At 57.4% G+C, this 21,114-nt stretch overlaps 1 protein-coding gene across 2 annotated transcripts; it reads right to left on the bottom strand.

Moving 5' to 3' along the window:
• Positions 1-7,458: 7,458 nt before the first annotated feature.
• STMN3 (stathmin 3) lies at positions 7,459-19,115 on the bottom strand. Of its 2 annotated transcripts, none has more exons than XM_002925689.4 (5): positions 18,961-19,115; positions 12,046-12,141; positions 11,608-11,783; positions 10,077-10,268; positions 7,459-9,326 (listed from the first exon to the last, which is right to left on the bottom strand). In XM_002925689.4, exons 1-5 carry the CDS (start codon positions 18,977-18,979, stop codon positions 9,267-9,269), a joined length of 543 nt encoding a protein of 180 aa, XP_002925735.1. In that variant the 5' UTR covers positions 18,980-19,115; the 3' UTR covers positions 7,459-9,266. The 2 variants fall into 2 exon arrangements, with proteins under 2 accessions (XP_002925735.1, XP_019661975.1); XM_019806416.2 differs by lacking the exon at positions 18,961-19,115 and adding an exon at positions 18,803-18,821.
• Positions 19,116-21,114: the final 1,999 nt, after the last annotated feature.

The raw sequence follows: 21,114 nt of genomic DNA, 5'->3' as shown, positions 1-21,114 counted from the left end.
GGGCCCGTGACGCCCGTGACGCCCGTGACGCCCGCCGCGCGCCGCCGCCCCTCCCCNGCCCGGAGACTTATTTGGCGCTCGGCGGGAAGGCATGCAGCGCCGAGAAATAAGGCTCGGCGGGCCCCTGCGCGCGTGCGCGAATTGAGGGGCGGGGCCCAGGGCGGACGAGGCGGTACCTTCGCAGGGCCCCGCCCACGGGCGCACCTGCGGGTTCGGCCCACGCAACTGCTAGATGTGGAACGTTGCGCGGAAATATTGTTCAGGGACCCTTTTTGAAGGATGTGGGGGGGAATGTGCGTGAACAGTAAGTGACAGAAACCAGATGTCGGGCCGCTTGTCGTGTCGAGCGTGTGAAAGGCGGCCTACCCGGAGACAGGCTCCGGAAGAGCCGCTTGTCCAGGCCGAGCCCTGCAGTGACCGGGCTTTGGTTCTTACGAGCCCTTCCAAAGGGCTTTGGAAGCTTCCCGAGTCCGCGCTCTGCCCTACGGTGTTCTTGTGCCGACCGCCCCCCCTGCCCCCAGCCGCACTTTCCTGTGCTGTAGCCACTGGCCACATGTGCTCATTTATGTTGGAGTTAATTAACGTGGAAACTCAGGGCCGAAGGGACAGGGTGTCGGGGAGCTCTGCGAATCGCCGGCGCTCGCTCCGTTTAATTACTTGCAGTTAACAAGTAAAGCGCTTGCGTTTTCCGAACGCACGAAGATAATCATTACTCGATTTTACGGAGTACCTTTGATTCGGGAACCAGGTACAACCTTCCCTGTTGCCTGATTGAAAGGTGCAGTGGGAGCCCCCACGGCGGTGGTTAGGGAGATTCGTCTGCCCGGCCTGGAGCTCGTGGCCTGAGGCCTCGGACCGGGCATGGTCCTTAGTCCGCCCGTGTCGGGTCTCCCTCCCTGCCCTGGGCGGCGGGGGGCAGTACTCAGAGGGCGGCTGAGGCGGCCCACTCCTAGAGCAGGGCAGGCACGCCGAGCTGTCCTGATGTGGGTGTGATTTCTCACGGCGAGCAGCCGCTGGAGAAGTGCAGCCCCCAGAGCGCGCGCCCCGAGCGAGGGCGCACAGAAGGCAGGAAACAAGCGCCTTGTTCAGGACCAAGCCGCGGACCTGCGTTCATACTTAGGTAGGAAGATCGCTGAAGACCATTTCCCAAGTGGGAAGTTTTCAAGCAGACTTCATTTCAGTGATGTTGTAATTCATTCTGTTTGCAGTAATTTAGAGTGTACTTCAGCGATGGAAAAAAATGATTCTTTTTAAGGCTAAGTTATTGGGACGCGTGGGCGGTTCAGTCAGTTAAGCATCTGACTTGGGCTCAGGTCATGATCTCAGTGTTCTGGATCCGTCTGGCTCCCTGCTCAGGGGGAGTCGGTTTCTCCCTCTCCCTCTGCCTCTCCCCCCAACTCGTACTCACTCGCTCACTCTGTCAAATAAATAAATAAAATCTTTAAAAAAATAGATTAAAGTATTGAGCTTATGTGAGTGCTATTTTATTACCTGGTAAATACAAGAATGGCTGCCCACGATCTGTGTCTCTGTCATTTATCTCATGTTCTTGAGATGATGCCAACAGAGTCGAAGGGAGAAGTCCCGGAAGGGCGCTGGTGATGGAGACCAGGCCTGTGTGGCACAGAGAGGGGATCCAGGCGACCGTGTCTGCATCAGCTGCCTGCCGCCGTGGCCACCAGCCCCAGACTCTGCTGGTGTCAGGCTACCTGGTCTCTCTGCTGCGGCATGACCTCCACCTTTTTCTGTCATAGGACCTCAGGCCCAGCACTGGAACGTGGGCTCACCTCTTCTGTCTGCCAGTGAGCGAAGTTCCAGCACTGGGCTCTGCTTGGCCCGTGGGATGGATCGGTTTTACCAGGTGATTTCTCCCCAAGAACACCCATGTGAGATACCCAGCCCACCTCAGGCTCCCAAGAGGAGGGGAGCTTTTGCTCCAGTTTGTTACAAAGGAAGGGAAATCACACTGTCTTGCAAGTCACTGACATCAGACCTTCTCCTGACAATTCCTGGACCCCTGAGAGGCCATGGAACTGTGGGTGTCATCCAGGCCAAGGATGCTATGGGGTCACCATGCCCCACCGTCTACCTGGGCTCTGCTTCAGACAGCTCCTGACCAGACAGGAACCAAGACAAAGGCAGCCCCCAGGTCTGCGCAGTCGGCCGTCCCTTCCCTCCAGCATTCTGCAAGCCCCCGAGCATGCGCGGCAGAAGCTGACTTGTGTGCCGAGAGCTACAGAGCCCCACGTCGGTGGAGGTGTACACAGCTCGAGACAGCCCCGTGCCCTGACGGCAGAGCGTGAGGAGCTCGGCGTGACTTCACGTTCACACTGCGGCCAGCGCTTAAGAAGCTACCCCACACACCCTTAAACAGTTACAAACGGAGCCACCCTGTGACGCAGCCATCGCACTGCTGGGTGTTTACCCCAAAGAGACAGACGTAGTGAAGAGAAGGGCCATGTGCACCCCAATGTTCATAGCAGCATTGTCCACAATAGCCAAATCGTGGAAGGAGCCGAGATGCCCTTCAACAGATGACTGGATTAAGAAGCTGTGGTCCATATATACAATGGAATATTACTCAGCTATCAGAAAGAACGAATTCTCAACATTTGCTGCAACATGGACGGCACTGGAGGAGATAATGCTAAGTGAAATAAGTCAAGCAGAGAAAGACAATTATCATATGATTTCTCTCATCTATGGAACATAAGAACTAGGAGGATCGGTAGGGGAAGAAAGGGATAAAGAAAAGGGGGGTTATCAGAAGGGGGAATGAAACATGAGAGACTATGGACTCTGAGAAACAAACTGAAGACTTCAGAGGGGAGGGGGTGGGGGAATGGGATAGACTGGTGATGGGTAGTAAGGAGGGCACGTATTGCATGGTGCACTGGGTGTTATACGCAACTAATGAAGCATCAAACTTTACATCGGAATCTGGGGATGTACTGTNTCCGGGGATGTACTGTATGGTGACTAACATAATATTATTTTAAAAAATCATTAAAAAAATAAATAAATAAATAAACCCTTGGGCAGAAAAAAAAAAAGCTACCCCACACGAAGCTCCGTTTGATATTAAAGAACAATCTTTAATACACACTTTCCTTCAGCTGTGGGTCTGAGACCAGATTGTTTCGTCTGCTTCATCCATTCTCACTGTTTTTCCTAAGAAAATATCACTCATCTTGTTTTCGTTTTTTTTTTTTAGCAAACATTTTCATTAGATGTTTGTGCCATGTTATCACCACATGTTTTCTCCAGGTCACTGAAATCAGATCCACTTTTTCAGGGTCCAGTTAATATCCTAGAGCCTTTGATTTTACTGTTGTTTTTCCACTTTGCTTTTACTTTACATCTTTTATACTTTCATTTCATTTTACTTTTCCATTATTCTGTCATTTTCCATCATAGCTTATAGATCTTCTAAAAAGTGTTTTTTATTTATTTATTTTTAAACATTTTATTTATTTATTCAACAGAGATAGAGACAGCCAGCGAGAGAGGGAACACAAGCAGGGGGAGTGGGAGAGGAAGAAGCAGGCTCATAGCAGAGGAGCCTGATGTGGGGCTCGATCCCATAACGCCGGNGGCTCGATCCCATAACACCGGGATCACGCCCTGAGACGAAGGCAGACGCTTAACCGCTGTGCCACCCAGGCGCCCCTAAAAAGTGTTTTTTAAAAAATGAGATTATGATTTGCAGTGATTTTTTTTACGTGAGTATAGTTGACACACAATATAATTTTTCATTTGAAAGTGTTATGTTATGGGGGGGGGGCGCCTGGGTGGCTCAGTTGTTAAGCATCTGCCTTTGGCTCAGGGTGTGATCCCGGAGTCCTGGGATCAAGCCCCTCATTGGGCTTCTCCGCTGGGAGCCTGCTTCTTCCTCTCCCACTCCCCCTGCTTNACACAGCCGTTGAAGCCGTGCTTATGACGTGGTTTGAGCGCTAAGGTCACTGAGTGTAGTTCTCAGAGGTCTGAATGTTGGCTGCCCTCAGCGCTGTGGGTCCGGCAAATCCTCTCTGCAGGAAAGGAGTTTTGGTGGACCGAGGATTTTTTAATTTGTACGTCGCAGTGATGCAGTTAACATATATTCTATGTATAACCAGAAAAACTATGAATGTCATAAAAATAATGTCTACCCTGTTTTCCTCACAGTGGACATTTTTCAGATTGAAAACATCGTAAAGTGCCTTGAAAACTCCTACGTTACTGTTCATGCATGAAGTCTTGTCGACGAGCAGGAGAGTTCTTATGGGGCAGAGGCCGTGCTTTCAGATCAACACTCTAGAGAGGGGCACGTGTAGTAACCCCTCGCTAAAATGCTGAATACACAAATAAATGCGTGAATGTCTTAAAGTGAATTACACAGGGCGCCTGGCTGGCTCAGTGGAGGAGCATGACTCTTGAACTCAGGGTTCTAAGTTTGAGCTCCACACTGGGTGTAGAGATTACTTTAAAAAAATAAAGCTATGGATTATATATCTACAATTTCTGTTTTTGGTTGAATCATGTCACCCAAAGATATGTTGATATCTCAATTCCCAGTAACTCAGAATGTGACCCTATTTGGAAATAGGGTTGTTGCAGGTGTAATTACTAAAATGAGGTCATATTGGATTAGGGGGGCCCCCATCCAATGACTGGTGTCCCACAAAGACAGACACACAAAAAGGGGACGCGGCCGTGTGACCACAGAGATTGGCATGACACATGAGCCAAGGGACACCAAAGATTCTGAGTGTCCGGCAGAACACCAGCTCTGGTTCTCAGTGCCAGGGGAGGACCCCTGCTCCATGGAGGAGAGCAAAGCTCATCACAGCACCAGTCACCTGGGGTAAGAGTCCACACAGTCTGCCCACCACATCCTGGCACTGGAGTTGCCAAGGAACACGTGAAGCCTTCAAGTGCTCTCCGAGCAGCTTCACTCATGCAAGGAAGAGACGCACAAGGTCTGCTTGGCCAGCTGGTCCCTGTGCACCTACCCCTCCTGTCCTGCGTGGGAAGACCCAACCCCCTGGAGCCCGAAGTACTGAAAGCTGGGGGGCCTGCCTGGGGGTGCTCACCTGGGGGATGCTTACCTGGGGGTGCTCACCTGAGGATGCTCACTTGGGGGGTGCTCACCTGGGGGTGCTCGCTTGGGGGATGCTTACCTGGGGGTGCTCATCTGTGGTGCTCACCCAAGCAGGACAACAGATCGCTCACTGAGCTTGCAGCAGGGAAGGACGTCCTCTACACGTTCTGTGGGCTCCTTATTTGTTGGAAAGAAGGGTTCCAGGCCCAAAGCCCGTTCCTAAGCGGTTTTGTTTGGGGTGGAAAGACTGCCTTTCCCAAAAGCCAGCATTAGGAGAAGCCAGGATGACCTCCGGCATAGGTTTCAGAGGAAGCATGGCCTTATGACACCTCGATTTGGGGCTCTGGCCCCAGAACTGTGAGAGAATGTGTTTCTGGTGTTTTAAGGCCCCCGTGTGGGGTAGTTGTTACAGCAGTCCCAGAACGCTGCTATAATGTGGACGAGCAAGCCGTCTTCAGCAAGAAAGAACCGTGGTCGGTGCTGACTTTTTCCACCCTGGCTTCCACAGCCTCAGCTTGGGCCCGCCCGGCAGGGGGTGTGCGAGCAGGCTGCAGGAGTTCGTGTGCGGGACCGACGGCTCTCTGTGCTACCATCTTGCTGGTTTTGCTAGACGCCGTGATTAGGGGCTGGGGACCCACTGCAGCCCCCAGACACTGGGTGAACACCAGCTGTGTCCAGAATACATGGGGTCACTCAAGGCAGCACGTCTGACGTGGATTTAAAAGATGGCCATGGATTCTTGACATCCCTCGTCTTTGCAGGCGGAGTCTGACTCCTCTTGAGGGCAGGCTTCCCGGTGACGCACTTCTGACACCGACAGCGTGTGGAACTCTGCCCTAGATTAGGCTCCTCTCCCGCTCTGACAGCTCGGCCTGGGGGGCCAGCAGCCGCTGAGGCGCCCCCGCAGTCCCAGGGAGCGTCCCCGCGGGGAGGACCTGAGGCCGCCTGCTGACTCCGTGTGGGCGGGCTGACCTGAGGGTCCTCCACCCCAGTCCGGCCTCCACCGACGTCCCGACTGCGACCTCCCGCGAGGCCCGGAGCCAGACGGCCCAGCTCCTGAGTTCCTGAGTTCCCGACTTCAGGACGTGGTGAGATGAGGTGTGATGTTTCAAGCCGCTGCTTGAGGTCATTTGTGACACAGCCCAGATAAGGAACCCGGGATGGCTCCCCAGAAAGACTCCCACCTTCACTTTTTTGTTGTCATTGTTAGGGGAAGTGTGACCTGTGAAGGGCTCTCCATCCTTGCCGGATCTCAGAGACTGTTAGAAAGGCCGCGTGCCCTCCAACGTCTGCTTAGGGTCCGCTAAGGGTCGAGAAGCCCTGACCTGTGATCAGCCCGGCCCTCTGCGAATGCCAGGCCATGTGCTTGCTTGTGGCACGTGTCCATGCACCCAAAACACTGGCATGCGGAACTCACGCCTCATAAAAATATTTTTGACACACTCCCTCACTCCCCCACCTTTCTCCCAGCTCTTCCTCTTGTGGGTTTCTGAAGTCTCTTGGGCTGCTGTGTGTCCCAGATTCTGACTTTCCCACCTCTTCCTGGGCACGGGAAGGAGGGGCTACGGTGAGAGGTGCTTGGAGCCTCAGGAGAGGTAGGCGAGTGTGGGGGAGAGGTGAGGGGTCTCTCTGGATCCAAGGAGCAGGCACCTATCCATGGTCTGGACTTGAGGCCCGTGTGGAGGCCTGAGCATAGCCTGCATGAACATCTACCAAACACGCCTGGTCCCTGGCAGAGGGGTCCCTGCTGGGCACCCCACGTGGCTATTTGGGTCCCACGGGACAGGCAGACCACCAGTGTGAGTCAGGAAGTCTGCTTATTCTCTCTTTGCCACTCTAGGTCCACACCTTGGGGCCAGATTTGTGTCTGTGAAAAATCAGCTGCCCAGTGGGGGCCTCAGAGTCACGGGGTATACCCCTGGGACCCACTAGGACCACCAGGACCCACTCCACATCTGAGCAGGACCCACAGGACACTGCAGTGGGAAGGGCAAGCCTCAGACCTCAGCCCCTCATGTGTCCTCCATGGCAGCAGCTGGAGGCCCAGGCCAGCAGGAGGGCTCGGCCCTGGGGAGAGCTGGGGCAGCCCCACCTACCGTGTGGGCCCTGCCTCCTCGCTCACACCCCCACTGTCTCCTGGGGCTCCAGAGAGGAAAGCAGGCTTGTGTGTCATTCGCACACTCATTTCTTAAAGCTTCCTTTGTCACTAGAACTATCTAATTGTGATAAGAACAAATGTGACCCCGGCTTCAGTCAGGAGCTGTGTGCGCAGCATTCACGCACTCACCAGGAGTGGCCTTGCAGCCCGTTCTGACCCCACAGATGCGGGATGCACACGGGGACAGTTCAGCCGCTTCTTAAACACACAGGTCTTGGTGTTTTGTCTTTAATCATTGATTTGATTTAATTTTAAGTTCACTTTCACTACGTGGATGAGATGGGTACATATCATACTAGCTTCCACTATGAGAGAGCTCCCACTGCTGAAAAAAACCCAGCCCTCCGTTCTCTTTCTGCGTCTCTGAGTCCCACAGGAGCCACGTGTGGGACAGCTGGGTTCCAATCCTGGCTTGTCACTCCCCTGGAGGCTGTGTGTGTGGGACAAGGAGAGTGGGCACGGGTCCCTCCTTCCCCCTAAGCCTATTGTTGGGGGTCAGCATCCACCTGTGTTCTCTGGCTGGGCCCTGGGAGTCCGCCGGCATGGGGCTCTGTAGGATGGAAGCCAGGGGCACTGGGGGCTGCCCCCCAACTGGTTTCTGAAGTGCTGGGGTCCTGCAAGAACTTGCAGTCTGTCCCCTCATGCTTTCCACCGGAGGATGGTCAGCAGGGACCCTGCCCTCAGCACTCAGCTGTGGAATGGGGCTGCCATGGGAGAAGGGGAAGGTGCTGCAGGGGCACAGACCGGACACCCCCCATGTCCAGCAGGTGACAGCCCTCAAAGGCCGGCGCGGGGAATCTGGAGATTCCCCCTAGGCTGACGGAAGACAAGGAGCCCAGTCCAGGAAGGTCTTGGCAGGAGAGGCCTAGAACCAGAGGGGGCCACAGGTCAAGAAAGTCAAGGATGGACTAGGCGGGAAGGTGGTTTGGGAATGCCGTCCCCCAACATCTGAATCTCCAGGCAGCTGGTCCCCTACTCCCCCGCTGTCTGCTCTCTGAGGGGCAGTCGTGGCTGCCACTCACTCACACCTAGCCACACTTGTCCAGAGGAGAGCCTTGAAAGCCCCATGGCCCAGAGCATCATGGGAGCATCTTTCTACCAGAGTGAGGGCACAGGAAGGGGCCAAGACTCCAAAGGGCTCTAAAGACGGGGTCCTCCAAGGGTCTGTAAAGCCTAGGGGGAGGAGTATTGATGGAGGAGGGCTTTCCCCACATGGGTACTGGGCCAGAGGTTCCTAGGAGGCGGGCACTCCTGGAAGGAGAGGCCAGAAAGGGGCGTCCATGCAGCCACAACCCTCTAGACCATGGCAGCTTGCTCATGGGTCCCTGGTGGAGATGCCCACTCCCCTGAAGACACTCAGGCCAGGCCACATCCCACCCTCCCCGCACCCCACTCCAGCCACAGGCAATGACTACAGCCTCCCAGGCCAACCCAAGCTGGCCACTACAGGCCAGGTGGTCTCAGGGGACCCCTACCCACCAATCCCGAAACATTCCACTGCACAGATGGCTCCCATGGCTGCCCTGGCCACACATGCCCAGAGGTCCTTCTTTCTTCCTCTGCCCCCCCGCAACGTGCTCCATCCGCCCCCTCCCACCGACGGCCTTGCAGGCAGTGGTGTCACCTTTGCCTGTCAGCAGCAAGGAGCTGGCTCAGAGGATGTGCCCTAAGTGACAAGGTGCTCACAGGACAAGCCAGCATAAGGACCCACATGTTCCTGCTACCACCACTGGATTTATTGAGGCTGTCACCACATCTGCTAAGAGGGCCACCAAAAGGGGACCCAGCCACTGCCTGGTCTGGTGCCTGAACTGAGGGACTGCGTGCCACGCCCTGGTGGCTCCTTGAGGGAGAGCCTGTGAAGGACTGGACAGCTCAGAGCGGAAAGAGAAGCAGGAGCTGGGAGTGCAGGGGAGGGAGGGAGCAGGAACAGAAGTTGCATCTGGACAAAGTGGGACAAGACGAAACCAGAACCCGCGTGTGTTGATGTCTCCTCTCAGGATCCAGGCGCCTCTGGTCCACAGCCCCCTAGCCGGACATCTCCTCTCGCTGCTCCTTGTTCCTGCGCACTTCAGCGGCGTGCAGCTCCTGCAAGGACAGGTGGGGGTGCCACAGTGGCTGGGGGTTGGGGACTGCCCCCCCACACAGGCTTCAGGGACCCTTCTAAGTGCAGGAGAAGTGACCAATGAGGACACCTTAACGACCAGGACAGAGGAGCAACAGAGAGCAGGGGAGGCCCATGTCCTCCTCTGAAAGTGTGCCCTGAGTGCGGGGGGGGGGGTTCACCCAGAGAGTGAGCCCTGACTCCAGGGAACTTTCTTGGGTTTGCAAGCTCCAGGGTACCCCCTGGCACCAACCTGGTTCCACCCTGTGGGCTGAAGCAGAGACCAATCCTAGGGGGCTCGGGCAGGGCAGGGGGCCTCGCCTCAATCTGGGCTGTCTCCAAGCAAGACAGGGAGCAGCCGGGCTGCTGGTGGTGGAATGCGAAGAGACCACCAAAGGAGGGGGCTCCTGGGGCTTCCCTGGCCCCAGCCTAAAGCAGCTCCTCCCCTCTTGTAGCTCAAACTCGCGTCTTTCGGAGCACTTCAGAAATAATGGCTATCGGTTTATTACTGCGGCTACCGGCCAAGTCCCACCGGGACTGGATCGGGGCCTCAGCCCAGGCCGGACACGCCCAATAAACGCAGGCGAAGCCCCCTTCCTGCCGCCCGGGGTTCCGCCCGCCCCGAGCACCGCCCCCTGCGTGGAGCTCCGCCCCTAGAGACCCCCTCCCGCCCTTTGCCCCGCCCCCTCCGGGATCTTCGGTCCCCGCCCTCCCAAAGCCCCGCCCCGGCGCACCTTCTCGCGCAGCCGCTCGCGCAGCGCCGCCAGGTGCGCCTCGCGGATCTCCTTGCTGAGCTCCATCTTGTAGTTGAGCTTCTCCTCCGCCAGGCGACTGAAGTTGTTGTTCTCCTCCAGCGCCTTGTGCAGCACCTCGCGCTCGTGCTCGCGCCGCTCAGCCAGCTGCTTCAGCACCTGCGCCTCCTGCGTCTGTGCGGGCGGACGCGGACGCGCGTGGGCGGCGGCCCGGCACCTGCCCCCAGTCCCCCACGCTAGCCTGGCGTCCCCGCGCGCTGACTCGGCTCCGCCCAGTGCCCATCATCCTGCCCCGCTGCCCAGCCCGAGCCGGCTCCCTGCTGCCCGCTGGACACACGACCTCCAGCAGCTCGGGTGTACACTGCCTTGCCGTCGGCGAGGCTGTTCACCTGGTCCCGGTTTGCCTGGGACTTCCTGGGCTTTAGCACCGCAAGGTCCGCGTGCCAGGAGAACCCCAGCCCCAGACAAACCGGAAGCTGCTCTCCCTTTCTGTTGGTCCTCGGCCCGCAGAGCTGCCCCCCCCGCGCGCTAGGCCGAGGGTGCCCACGCAGCAGGACAGGCTCTATCCGGCTCGCTGCCGCCTCCAAAGCCCGTGCTGCACTCGGAATGCTGGAGGGGCAGGGGCTGTCGTGGAACCTGCACCATCTCCTCCCCGAGCGTCTGCCCGCTGAGCTCAAAGTAGGCGCTCGATCCGCACCGGGTTCTGAATTCCCTGAGGTGCGGGGGGGCTGTGGAAGGGTCCCCGGGGCTGCTGGAGAAGGGACAAGTTGGAGTGAGGAGACTGGGATTGCTGGTACTGCACTGTCCGGCCCTACTGGGGAAGGAGCTGCCCGGAGGCCCGGAGGAGAGGTGAGGGTCAGAGATGCAAGGATGCTCAGCTCTTTCAGAAGGCTGCTGGGCCCACCCACGGCCAGTCACTGCTAGTTAACCCTAGGAGGCCTCGGTCCCCACGTTTCACTGGGACGTGTCCTCAGGGATTTGGAGCCAGTGCCCCTGCCCAACGGGCTTGGGCATCAGGGTGGCTCTCCTGAGAGTACTTCTTTTGTGTCTGTTTCAGTCTCTGTGGGGCCGGCGTGAGGGGAAGGGACAGGGAGGGAGCCTGGGGCCCACGCCCCCCTTCTCCCAGGGACCCCCTGAGCTCTCCCCAGGTGTGGGCTTGCAACCCCGTAACACATGGGAGTCCCTTTCTTCTCACTCACTGCTCTACCCTAGAGAAGGATGCCAGCCCAGACTCATGTCCCAGGGCCCCCTACTGGCCATGGCCAAGGACACCCCCTCCGACAGCATCTGGTTCCTGTGCCTCTCCAGCTGGCTGCCACTGGGGAACCCTTCACCTCCCTGTCCCATTCTGATCTCCCAAGAGGAGATCCAGGGAACCATGAGACCCTCTCCACTCCAGGCCAACAGGCAAGCAGGGGCTTGGAGCATCCTGTGCCTTGGAGACCCTGTCTGTGCCCAGTGAGGCCTTCTGGCCGCCTTCATCAGGATCTGGGGGCAGGGGTGGGCTCCTCACCTTCCTTCGCTCTTCAGCTGCCTCCAGCCGCTTCTGCAGCTCCTCCAGGGAGGTGTCCTTCCTCTTGGGGGGAGAGGAGAGCACTGGGCTCTCGGGGGACAGGTCAGAAGGGGACTTGAGGATGACCTCGAAGCTCTGGCCAGAGGCTCTCTTGTCCAGCTGCTTCACCTCCATGTCTGCAAGACCAGATGGGGCTTTAGGACTGAGAGGCCATCTTCCCAGTACACATCCAAATCGAGGGCTGAGGGAGGGAGCACGGCTGCTCATGTGGGACCCCCAGGCCTGAGCACCCAAGGCCACCTCCCATCAGAGGCTCCCTCTCCAGAACCCAGCTGAGCTGGGGGGGAGCAGTGGGGGTCGGAGAGGCCTTGGGAGCAGGGAAAGGAGGAGGCAGGCACTGACCAAGCAGGACCTAGCAGCAGCCCGGGGCACACTCACCCCCATACTGGTAGACGGTGTTGGGGTGCGGCTGTGAGTAGAAACAGGAGCAGATGAGCGACAGCACAGACAGCTCCTTCATCTTCTCCTTGTAGGCTGTGGGGGAGGCCAGCATGAGAGGGCACCTTGGCCACCTCCTGACCTCACCTCCCTGGCTGCCTCCGTCTTTTCCTCCCCAGTACTCCCCATGCTGTGTCCTCTGGAAGCCTGTGTATCTTGCTCTCTTTTCTGTTCTCTCGCCTCTCTACGTCTCTCCTGTCCCTACTCCCAGAAGCTGACTTTGTCTGTCCCTGGGCACTGGGTTGTCCTGCATTGTTCTCCTAGTACCCCCCCCTTCTCTCTCTTGGCATTTCCGTCTCATTCCTCTACATTGTTGTGTACTTGTTGGTCTCTGTTCATCCTTCTGTCTTCCTGGCTTGGTTCTGTCTCCCTCTCTCTTTCCATGTCTCCGTGGCCCTTTGTCACTGTGTAGTTTCCTGACCCACCCTCCCTGGCTCTCCAAGGACTTCTCCCTCCTTCCTCCCCTTTCCCTCTCACAGATATTCACCACCACACTCATGACTGGGCCAGCACAGATGCGGGGCTTCTGCAGGCAGCACTTTTTTGGTCTGTACACTTGGATGAAGCCGTCAGACTTTCTCCTGCATGCACCCCTGCTTACCCTGATAGCATCTGCAGCCACCCCAGGTGAAACCGGGCGAGCAATCACCAGGCACACGCCCCCCTCTCCATCTAGAGCCAAAGGGTAGGCGCTGTCCGTTCAGCACCAAAGCCTACGCTCCAGCCTTGCAAAGCAGGTGCCCACAGCCAGCGTCAACCCCGTGCCCAACCAGAAAAGGAGATAAGCTTGTCTGCTGAGGCCCTGAGCCGTCAGGTAAAGGAGAGGAGCCCACTGTCAGAATGGAAATAACTGAGCTATTTGTGGTCTATTCATGACAAGCCAGGCCCCTAGGTAGACATGCTGGCCCAGTGTCTCACTACTGCTTAACAATCTTCAAGCCCAAGACCGTCCCTGGGCTCGACTGAGATGACACTGGGCCCAAGTGGCCAGGGTGACTTGCCCAGAGCTCCTCGAGTGCAATCCCGGGTGATCTGTGTTCTTTACACCACTCCAGCAGGTCCCGAAGACCAGGAGACTCAGAGACCCATCCTCCCGCCTCACTGGCTGAAGAAGCTGGTACAGGTCTCCAGAGAGACACTCCAGAGAGGGAGTCCGGCTTCCATGAAGTGGTCTTCCAAGACCAGACACAAATCTGGGCAAGAAACTTCCTGATTGGGACGCCTGGGTGGCTCCGTCAGTGAAGCGTCTGCCTTCAGCTCAGGTCATGATCCCAGGGTCCTGGGATCAAGTCCCGCATCAGGCTCCCTGCTCAGCGGGGAGTCTGCTTCTCCCTCTCCCTGCCGCTCCCCCCCCCACCCCGCCCCACAGCTTGTGCTCTCTGGCTCTCTCTACTCTCTGTCAAAAAGAAACTTCCCAATCAAATTTCATACAAGACAATGTTTTAAAATTGAGTTAACGTGAAGCTGGGGAAAGTGTTAGTGTAGAAACAGGACACAGGACAGAAATTATCAGGCCCTGGGGCGCCTGGGTGGCACAGCGGTTGGGCGTCTGCCTTCGGCTCAGGGCGTGATCCTGGCATTATGGGATCGAGCCCCACGTCAGGCTCCTCTGCTGTGAGCCTGCTTCTTCCTCTCCCACTCCCCCTGCTTGTGTTCCCTCTCTCGCTGGCTGTCTCTCTCTCTGTCAAATAAATAAATAAAATCTTAAAAAAAAAAAGAAATTATCAGGCCCTTGTCTGAGAGAGCACCTCGTGGGGAGCAGGGTTTCCCCACAAGCAGCACAGAGAGTGATGTTATTTGATCTAAATGTCCTGATGACCCAGACTCTCCTAGACAGAGCCCAAGAGCCTGTAAAGGGAGCACAAAGGAATCCTGGCCAGGCTGCAAGGACAGCCTTTAAGGGGTGTGGAGGGGAAACAGGGCAAAGATATGCACCTTGGTCATTGGCTTCGGGAGGCTGGGAGGGAAGTGGGCCGGAAGGGTACAGACCTCAAAGGGGATTTCTGGCTTGACACGTCCATTGTATTTTTTTTACAAGTGTAATCTATTTGTGCATTACTTGTGCTATTAAAAGTTAATTTTAGGGCACCTGAGTGGCACAGTCGTTAAGCATCTGCCTTTGGCTCAGGGCATGATCCTGGCATTCCGTGATCGAGTCCCACATCAGGCTTCTCCGCTAGGAGCCTGCTTCTCCCTCTCCCACTCCCCCTGTTTGTGTTCCCTCTCTCGCTGGCTGTCTCTCTCTGTCCAATGAATAAATAAAATCTTTAAAAAAAAAGTTAATTTTATTAATTTATTTTTTAGACCCATAGAGGAATTTTTAAAAGTTTTTAAAAGATTTTATCCATTTATTTGAGAGAGATCGAGAGAACGAGTGGGGGGGGGAGTAGAGGGAGAAGCACACCCCCCGTGGAACAGGGAGCCCAATGCGGGGTTCGATCCCAGGACCCTGGGATCACGACCTGAGCCAAAGGCAGACACTTCACCAACAGAGCCACCCAGGCGCCCTAAAAGTTAATTTTAACGAGGAGGCAGAGGAGAACCTCACCCTGCATGTGCTGGGCTGGGGAGTTAGGGGTGTAAGACCGGGCAAAGCCAGCTCTTTAGAAGCAGCAGACCAGGAGACATTGGGCATTTGGGGAGACTGGGGAAATAGCCCTGTGCTCAGAGGGAGGGCCAGGCGGGGAATAGGAGGAGGTCTGGGTCAGGGGGCATCCTTGGATCCTGAGACAGGCCAGGGAGGGAGGGGCTTGGTCTAACCTTGCCACCACCCGCCTCCCTGGCAAGAGACACTGCTCCCCCAGCCTTCCAGGTAGCCCTTCCTCACCACATGTGCAAACCTCCAAATGGCTTTACCATACCATGGTATGGAGCTTGGGGCCTCACAGCCGCTCAAGCTCCTCTCTGCCTTGAGCCTGAAGTTTTCCCAGGAAAACGAGCTGCACATTTATGACAGAGGAAGAACAAGTTTACAGACAAATGTCAGGGGGCTCCCTTCCAAGTACCTGTCGCCTCAGCAGGAAGGGAGGCTGGCAGCAATTCAGAGTGCAGGACGTGGAGCTTGGGCAGGTGTGAGCACTGCATTGTTGGGATAGAGGGGAGAAGGACGAGGGGTGCTGGAGACTGAAGTCAGAGCTCTCTGAGGGCATGGACCAGCCCAGGGGACCAGTGTCCAACTAGGAATGAGGGACTGACTGTGTCCTGAAGCTGGTAATAGGGATGCAGCTCAGCGTCTGATGGTCACGGGGATCCCCCAGTATGGCTTCTCCCAGGCTGATGGCCCTCAAGGAGCTTCCTTCCCAGAAGACGCATCCTAAGTAGCCAAGTGGGAAGGGGCAGCCCCCAGAGGGGCGCTTGCTGTGTGGTCTGGTTGCAAGTTGGAGGGGACTGCACAGCAGGTGGGAAAATTGGCAAATTTGCAGAGAGCGAGCAAGGGGAAGCCCACACATAGGGCTGGAAAGCAGGGCTGAGCCCAGCAGCTCACAACACAGGAGGTTACACCTGTGTCCTCAGAGCTGGAGGGGCTTAAAGGTCATGTCTCACTGCAGAGGGAAGAGGTCGAGGCCCAGACCCATCTAGGCACCTTTCCGTAGACAGAGCTCAAGCCAGGAAGCCCCTCCACAGCCTGGAGGCATGCTGCTTCTTCCCTTCACCAGGACCCGTCTCTTCCTTCCCCTCCCTGACTTCAGGGAGTCATTAAAAGCAAATCTCTGGCGTGAGCTGGATTGCTTCCATCTCCCTCTTCCTCTTCATATTAAATGTTAAATATGCAAAAACGCACATTGGCTTTTTGGATGCTGAGATCCTAGGTAAGCAAGCGTTAGAAGGCACCAGATCAGCCTATAGTGGCACGGTCACCATAACGGCAGCACCCAGGAGCTGGGTGGATCACATCCCTACTCCCAACTGACCCTCAAGACCAGCCAGCCCAGGCAGACATCCTTGTCAGATTCACTTCTGTCGAGGGAAAAAAGAGAGAGAGGGAGAGAGAAAGGAGCCCACCCAGAGTCACAGCATGACAGGTCGGGAGCCTGGTCATGAGCCCCAGCCTCCGATGGCACTTTCCTGTTGGCAGCCTCATGGTGGTGGGGGTTGGGAGGGGTCTATCCAGAACTGGGAAGGCAGGGCACCCACAGATGCCCACTCACCCCTAGAAGGGTCCTGGGAGGCTGCTGCTAATTGCTTCCTGACAGACAGAGCTCCATGCCACCCAGGCTGCCCCTCTCACTAGTCAGAGTCATATGCAACGTGCTGGGAGCCCAGCATGGCAGGACTCACCAGCAGATTTACCTTTCTCTAGGGACAAAACTCTGGGAAATGTGGCCAGCATGGACTGGGCACCCATCTCTTGCCAGGCACTGGGCCAAGCACCTTTCCTGAAATACCTTGTCCATTTTTCAGAACAAGCCCAGGGGAGGTCTTGTCACCATCACCGCCATCCACATGAGGGCCCGAGAGTCCAGGTAGCATGGGCAAGCCCTCTCAGCTCAACGGAGTTGCATAAGGAGATAATATGAGCAAGAGTGTACAAAAGTGTGTGAAGAGCTGAGTGTCTGGGAAGGACACCAAGAGATGGCCACATCTCCCCAGTTGAGTCCCAACAACATAGCCCATCAGCAGATGCTCAAGGGAAAGAAAGGTGGTGGGGAAGTCAAAAGAGGAAGAGAAAGCTAAGGTCAATCTTTTGGTGACTACAAGGTCATAGCAGACAATGACTCTTCACCCTAGTCACCAAGACCAAAGAAGCCCACCAGTGAGCTGGGGCAGACAGGCCACTGAGGCATGGAGTGCCAGGGAGGTCTCTGAACAGAGAAGCCACAGCTGGGATTCACTTACACTGATTTTGGCCACAATTACTGGTCTGCTCACATAGCCACTTCTGGGCCAAGCCACCCACCTATCCAAGTTTTATGAAGGTGAGCAGAGGCATGCATACGTGTGGGCTGCACTCTATCTGGGCAGCCCTGATGGTGAAGAGGAAAGGCCCATCCCCGTGTGACTCTGGTGGAGGCAGTTCTCCCATTGGCTCACGGCACATCTAGGAGGCAGTGGCCATGCTGGGCAACACTGATTGTGCTTACGGTTTCCCTCTTCACACCAATACAACCTGGACACCCAGGAAAATCCTGGGACCAGCATGGGTCAGCAGCGCCCAAAGCCTGGCAAAGAAGGGGGGCTGGCGTAGGGGGCTCTGAGGTCGCGCATCCACACCCACCTCTGGTGGCCACCAGTGCAGCTTCAGCTGCGTCCCTTCACCACCTAATCTGTCCGCTTCCCTGCCCGATGGAGGGCAGGAAGGAGACCACCGAGCAGGGTTTTCACTAAAGAGAAAAGGCTGAGAGCACCTCCCACCAGTGGTTGCTCATTGTCCCCCACTCGGACACAGACCTTGAGCCAGGGCCCGAAGCCCCGCCTCAGTGTGGGACTGGGCTAGCACCGGGCCATGAGAAGGCCAGATCATCCTCAGTTCCTGCCCAAAGCCAAGCACAGGATCTATGAGGAGGTCAACAAGAGAGAGCAGGGGGCAGATGGACAAGACCCTCACGGACTGCGTGCAGGAGGGGTGTGGTCATGACACACATGGTCCCCTCCTAGACAAGTACAGAAGTACCCTGGGGCCTGGAACCCACGGGGCCTAAGAAGCTGGTCAGGGCAGGACACGTGTGAGTGCGTGGAGCTCTGCCAAAGCATGTGTTCACTCCAGAGAGAATCAGGCTAGCTAGGGAGAGGGGACCCCCAGAATGCAGGGAAGGGTGGGTTGGCAGAAGAGTTCTGGGTCCAGGGGGAAATGGGGTGGAGGTGGGGGAGTCACAGTCCTAATGTCGCTGGCCCCACAGAGTGCAAAGATGAACTCGGTTTTGGGGAGGCCAGGCAGGGCAGAGCGTTCCTGGGGGGAGCAAGCCCCATGTCCTTGCGTCCAGGGTCGCCTGCTGCTCTCTTGCCTCCAGTAACTGCCCTGAGTCCACCCCTCCACCAGAGCCGCGCCTGGCGCAGGCCACGAGGGAGGAGGGTCGCAGCCTTGGGGGCAATGGATCCGCAGCTTGGGAGGCGGGGCGGTGGGGGAGGGAGGGGCAGACCCCTCCTTGCTGGGAGGGCTTGGAAACTGCAGCGGCCCCTCCTCCATCCAAACCCCGCTGCGCGAAGGGCGGTGGCTTTTTCGACCAGAGCGGGTGGCACCGTGTCACAGAGAGCGGTCCCCAAGCTCGCAGCGGCGAGGGGTGGGGGCGACCACGCTCCACGCGGGCGCGGCTCCGCTCGCTCCCGGCTCGGCTTCTCCTCCCCCGTCCTTCCGCAGCGTACCCCCAGCCCCCAGGGCGCTCCATCGGCACAGATAGGGCCTGCGCCCGCCAGCCCTGGGCTGGGGCTCCTGCAAAGGGTCCCACCCTCCTAACCCCCACCCTCGCGAAGACGAGGTCCGACAAGGGTCTGCGGTAGACAGGAGCCTCAGGGGACGCGGTCTGCATCACCCGAACGCGCCCACCCGGGGGCACGGGCCCGCCCCAGGGCCCTCGGAGCGACCCTGCTACAGTCGCGTCTGGCCTGGCACGACGGCCACGGAAGGCGCAATGCGCCCTCACCCCGGGTGCTCGCTTGGGCGCGGCCCCTGCCCAGCGGCCCATGCCTGACGCATCCGTGCGGCAATCCTCGCCCTTGGGGCACCAGGCGTTCCCAACCCGTTGGCCCTGAACCCTGGCACCTGCAGGTTGGCCCGGCTGCGCCCCACGCCCTTGCAGAGCGTGAGGTCTGAGATGTGAAAACAGAGTCCGCCACCGGCCCCAGCTTCAGGCGAGGCCAGACAATGGCCTCAGCTCAGACCCGCTGCCGCCCCAGGAAGTCCGTGTCCCGGGCGCCTACCGGACATGGTGCTGGCCATGGTGCTGGCGGCGGAGGCTGCGGAAGGCCAGGGAGGCGCGGGCGGCGGCTGGAGCTGCAGTCGGCGAATGCTGCAGTGCCGGGGAGGGGAGGGAGCGAGGGAGGGCGGGAGGCGGGCACAGAGAGGGAGAGGGAGAGAGGGGGAGAGAGAGAGAGAGAGCGCGCGATCGAGAGAGAGAGAGAGAGAGAGAGAGAGAGAGAGAGAGAGCGAGCAAGCTTGCGAATGCCTTGCTGGCTGTTGCAGGGGCTTGCAGCTGTCAGAGGGAGAGGAGCAGAGGGAGGGGAGGATGGGAGGGGAGGATGGGAGGGGAGGATGGGAGGGAAGGATGGGAGGGGAGGATGGGAGGGAAGGATGGGAGGGCACAGACCAGCCTGGGACACAGGGTGGAGCACCACAGCCAGACGCCCATCCACCCACTGCTTACCTCTTGGAACTGCTGCCCCAACTTGGGTTTCTGCAGGCTTGGGGTTGGATGGTGGAGACATGCCCCATTCTCCAGGGTGGTCATGGCAGGAAAGGACAGGCCCCAACAACTGGGTGGGGCTGGAGAGCTCTTCACTAAGGCCACTGAAGGCTGGGAGGTGACTTCTGTGGGCCCAGGTCTGTGGTGAGAGAAAAGCGTGTCATAGACGGTGGGGGTAGGGATTGGTCTGGAAGGCCTCGAAGGAACATCCCAGAGGGCCAGTCAATTCTGGGGCAGAAAAGAGGGTAAATGGGGGTGGTGAGGCCTAGGACAAAGGCTTTGAAGCCAGATAGAGATGAGTTCCAACCCCAGCTTTGACGCCCACTTGCTGTGCGACTGGGAGTGAGTTTCTGACTTCTCCGTGGCTCTGTTTCTCAAGGGTGAAATACAGCAATAATGCCAGTCTCCAGATGGAGAAGAGAGTACAGTTGGTGAGTGTGTGGAGATCATGCCTCCCCTCCTCTCTGGGCTTAGGGTTCGGGTTGATATCCCCAAAGGAAGAGCCTGGCAGAGATAGTAGGCCCTTTCCTGCATGACCATCTCATCTCACTTTGGGCCTGGGAAGTCCAATGGATGGAGTCTCATTCCCATTTTAGGGACGGAGTCACGGAGGTCAAGAGAAGCACTTGCTCCACAAGCAACTAAGTCCTAGGACCAGGAATAAAACTGTGGGAAACCTCGGGAGCCTGCAGAGAGGTGAGGTCGGCTCAGAAAGGGGACAGACAGGGATAGACCTAAAGGTCAGAGTCCACCTGAGCAGGCCCAGCAGATGTGTATACACCTCGAGGTGCAACATGGCAAGTGTGGGGCTGTGTAACATCTATTCTGTGGTCCACATAGTGTCCGATCCACTGTAGATAGCCTACAAACCTGCAAGAACAGACTCTCAACTCAAATTTGTTGACTTGGTCAAGATCTCTGTGCCTGCTGAGTGGGGCTGGTTATGGTCAGCCTTGGTGTCCATGTCTTCTCATCTTTCACAATTAGGTTCAGTACAGGGCATTTATAAGTTATAATTCATCGCAGGCTGGGCAGTCCCATGCGTGATGTGCGACCCCCAGCTTGTGCATCAGCTCAGGGTCTCGGGGTCCTCAGCTCTGGTTCTGACCCAGGTGGCTCCGAGTCTCTGGGTCCTGCCTTGCCTCCCTTGGCCTTCTGGGAGCACCAACACCTCTGCTCTTAGGAGATGGGGGCTGTGGAAATGGAGCACGGGACTCCTGGCTGGTAGTGGCTGGCTTTAGGCAATCTACTAGCCACCTACCCTGTACTTTGGGGAATGAAGAGAATGAAAGAACTTATCTCAGAGGCCGTTGGGAGGACAAACATGTCCACGCCTCCGTGGGTGGTACCGAAGGGGTGAGCTCTTCTCCAAGCTCCCTGCTGAGAGTCTAAGACAAACCCTCTAGGCCCCTCACCAGGTGGAACGGGGGTGGGGGGTGGGGGTGGGGGTGGTGGTTGTGCCGGCAAGCCACGGGCTTCCCTAAGCAAGCTGGCTCACACATCTGGGCATTAAAAAGAGCCCATGGGGCGCCTGGGTGGCACAGCGGTTCAGCGTCTGCCTTTGGCTCAGGGCGTGATCCCGGCGTTATGGGTTCGAGCCCCACATCAGGCTCCTCTGCTATGAGCCTGCTTCTTCCTCTCCCACTCCCCCTGCTTGTGTTCCCTCTCTCGC

Source organism: Ailuropoda melanoleuca, chromosome 13, assembly GCF_002007445.2.
Source record: "Ailuropoda melanoleuca isolate Jingjing chromosome 13, ASM200744v2, whole genome shotgun sequence".
Lineage (NCBI taxonomy): Eukaryota > Metazoa > Chordata > Mammalia > Carnivora > Ursidae > Ailuropoda > Ailuropoda melanoleuca.
This window is presented reverse-complemented; position numbering and strand designations above follow the sequence as displayed.

Excerpts from the sequence above, each read along its gene's own strand:
- STMN3 (XM_002925689.4), bottom strand. Across the intron at positions 11,784-12,045 it reads CACCGTCTACCAGTATGGGG|ACATGGAGGTGAAGCAGCTG; the intron begins GTGAGTGTGCCC and ends CTGGTCTTGCAG. Across the intron at positions 10,269-11,607 it reads CAGCTGAAGAGCGAAGGAAG|ACGCAGGAGGCGCAGGTGCT; the intron begins GTGAGGAGCCCA and ends CCGCCCGCACAG.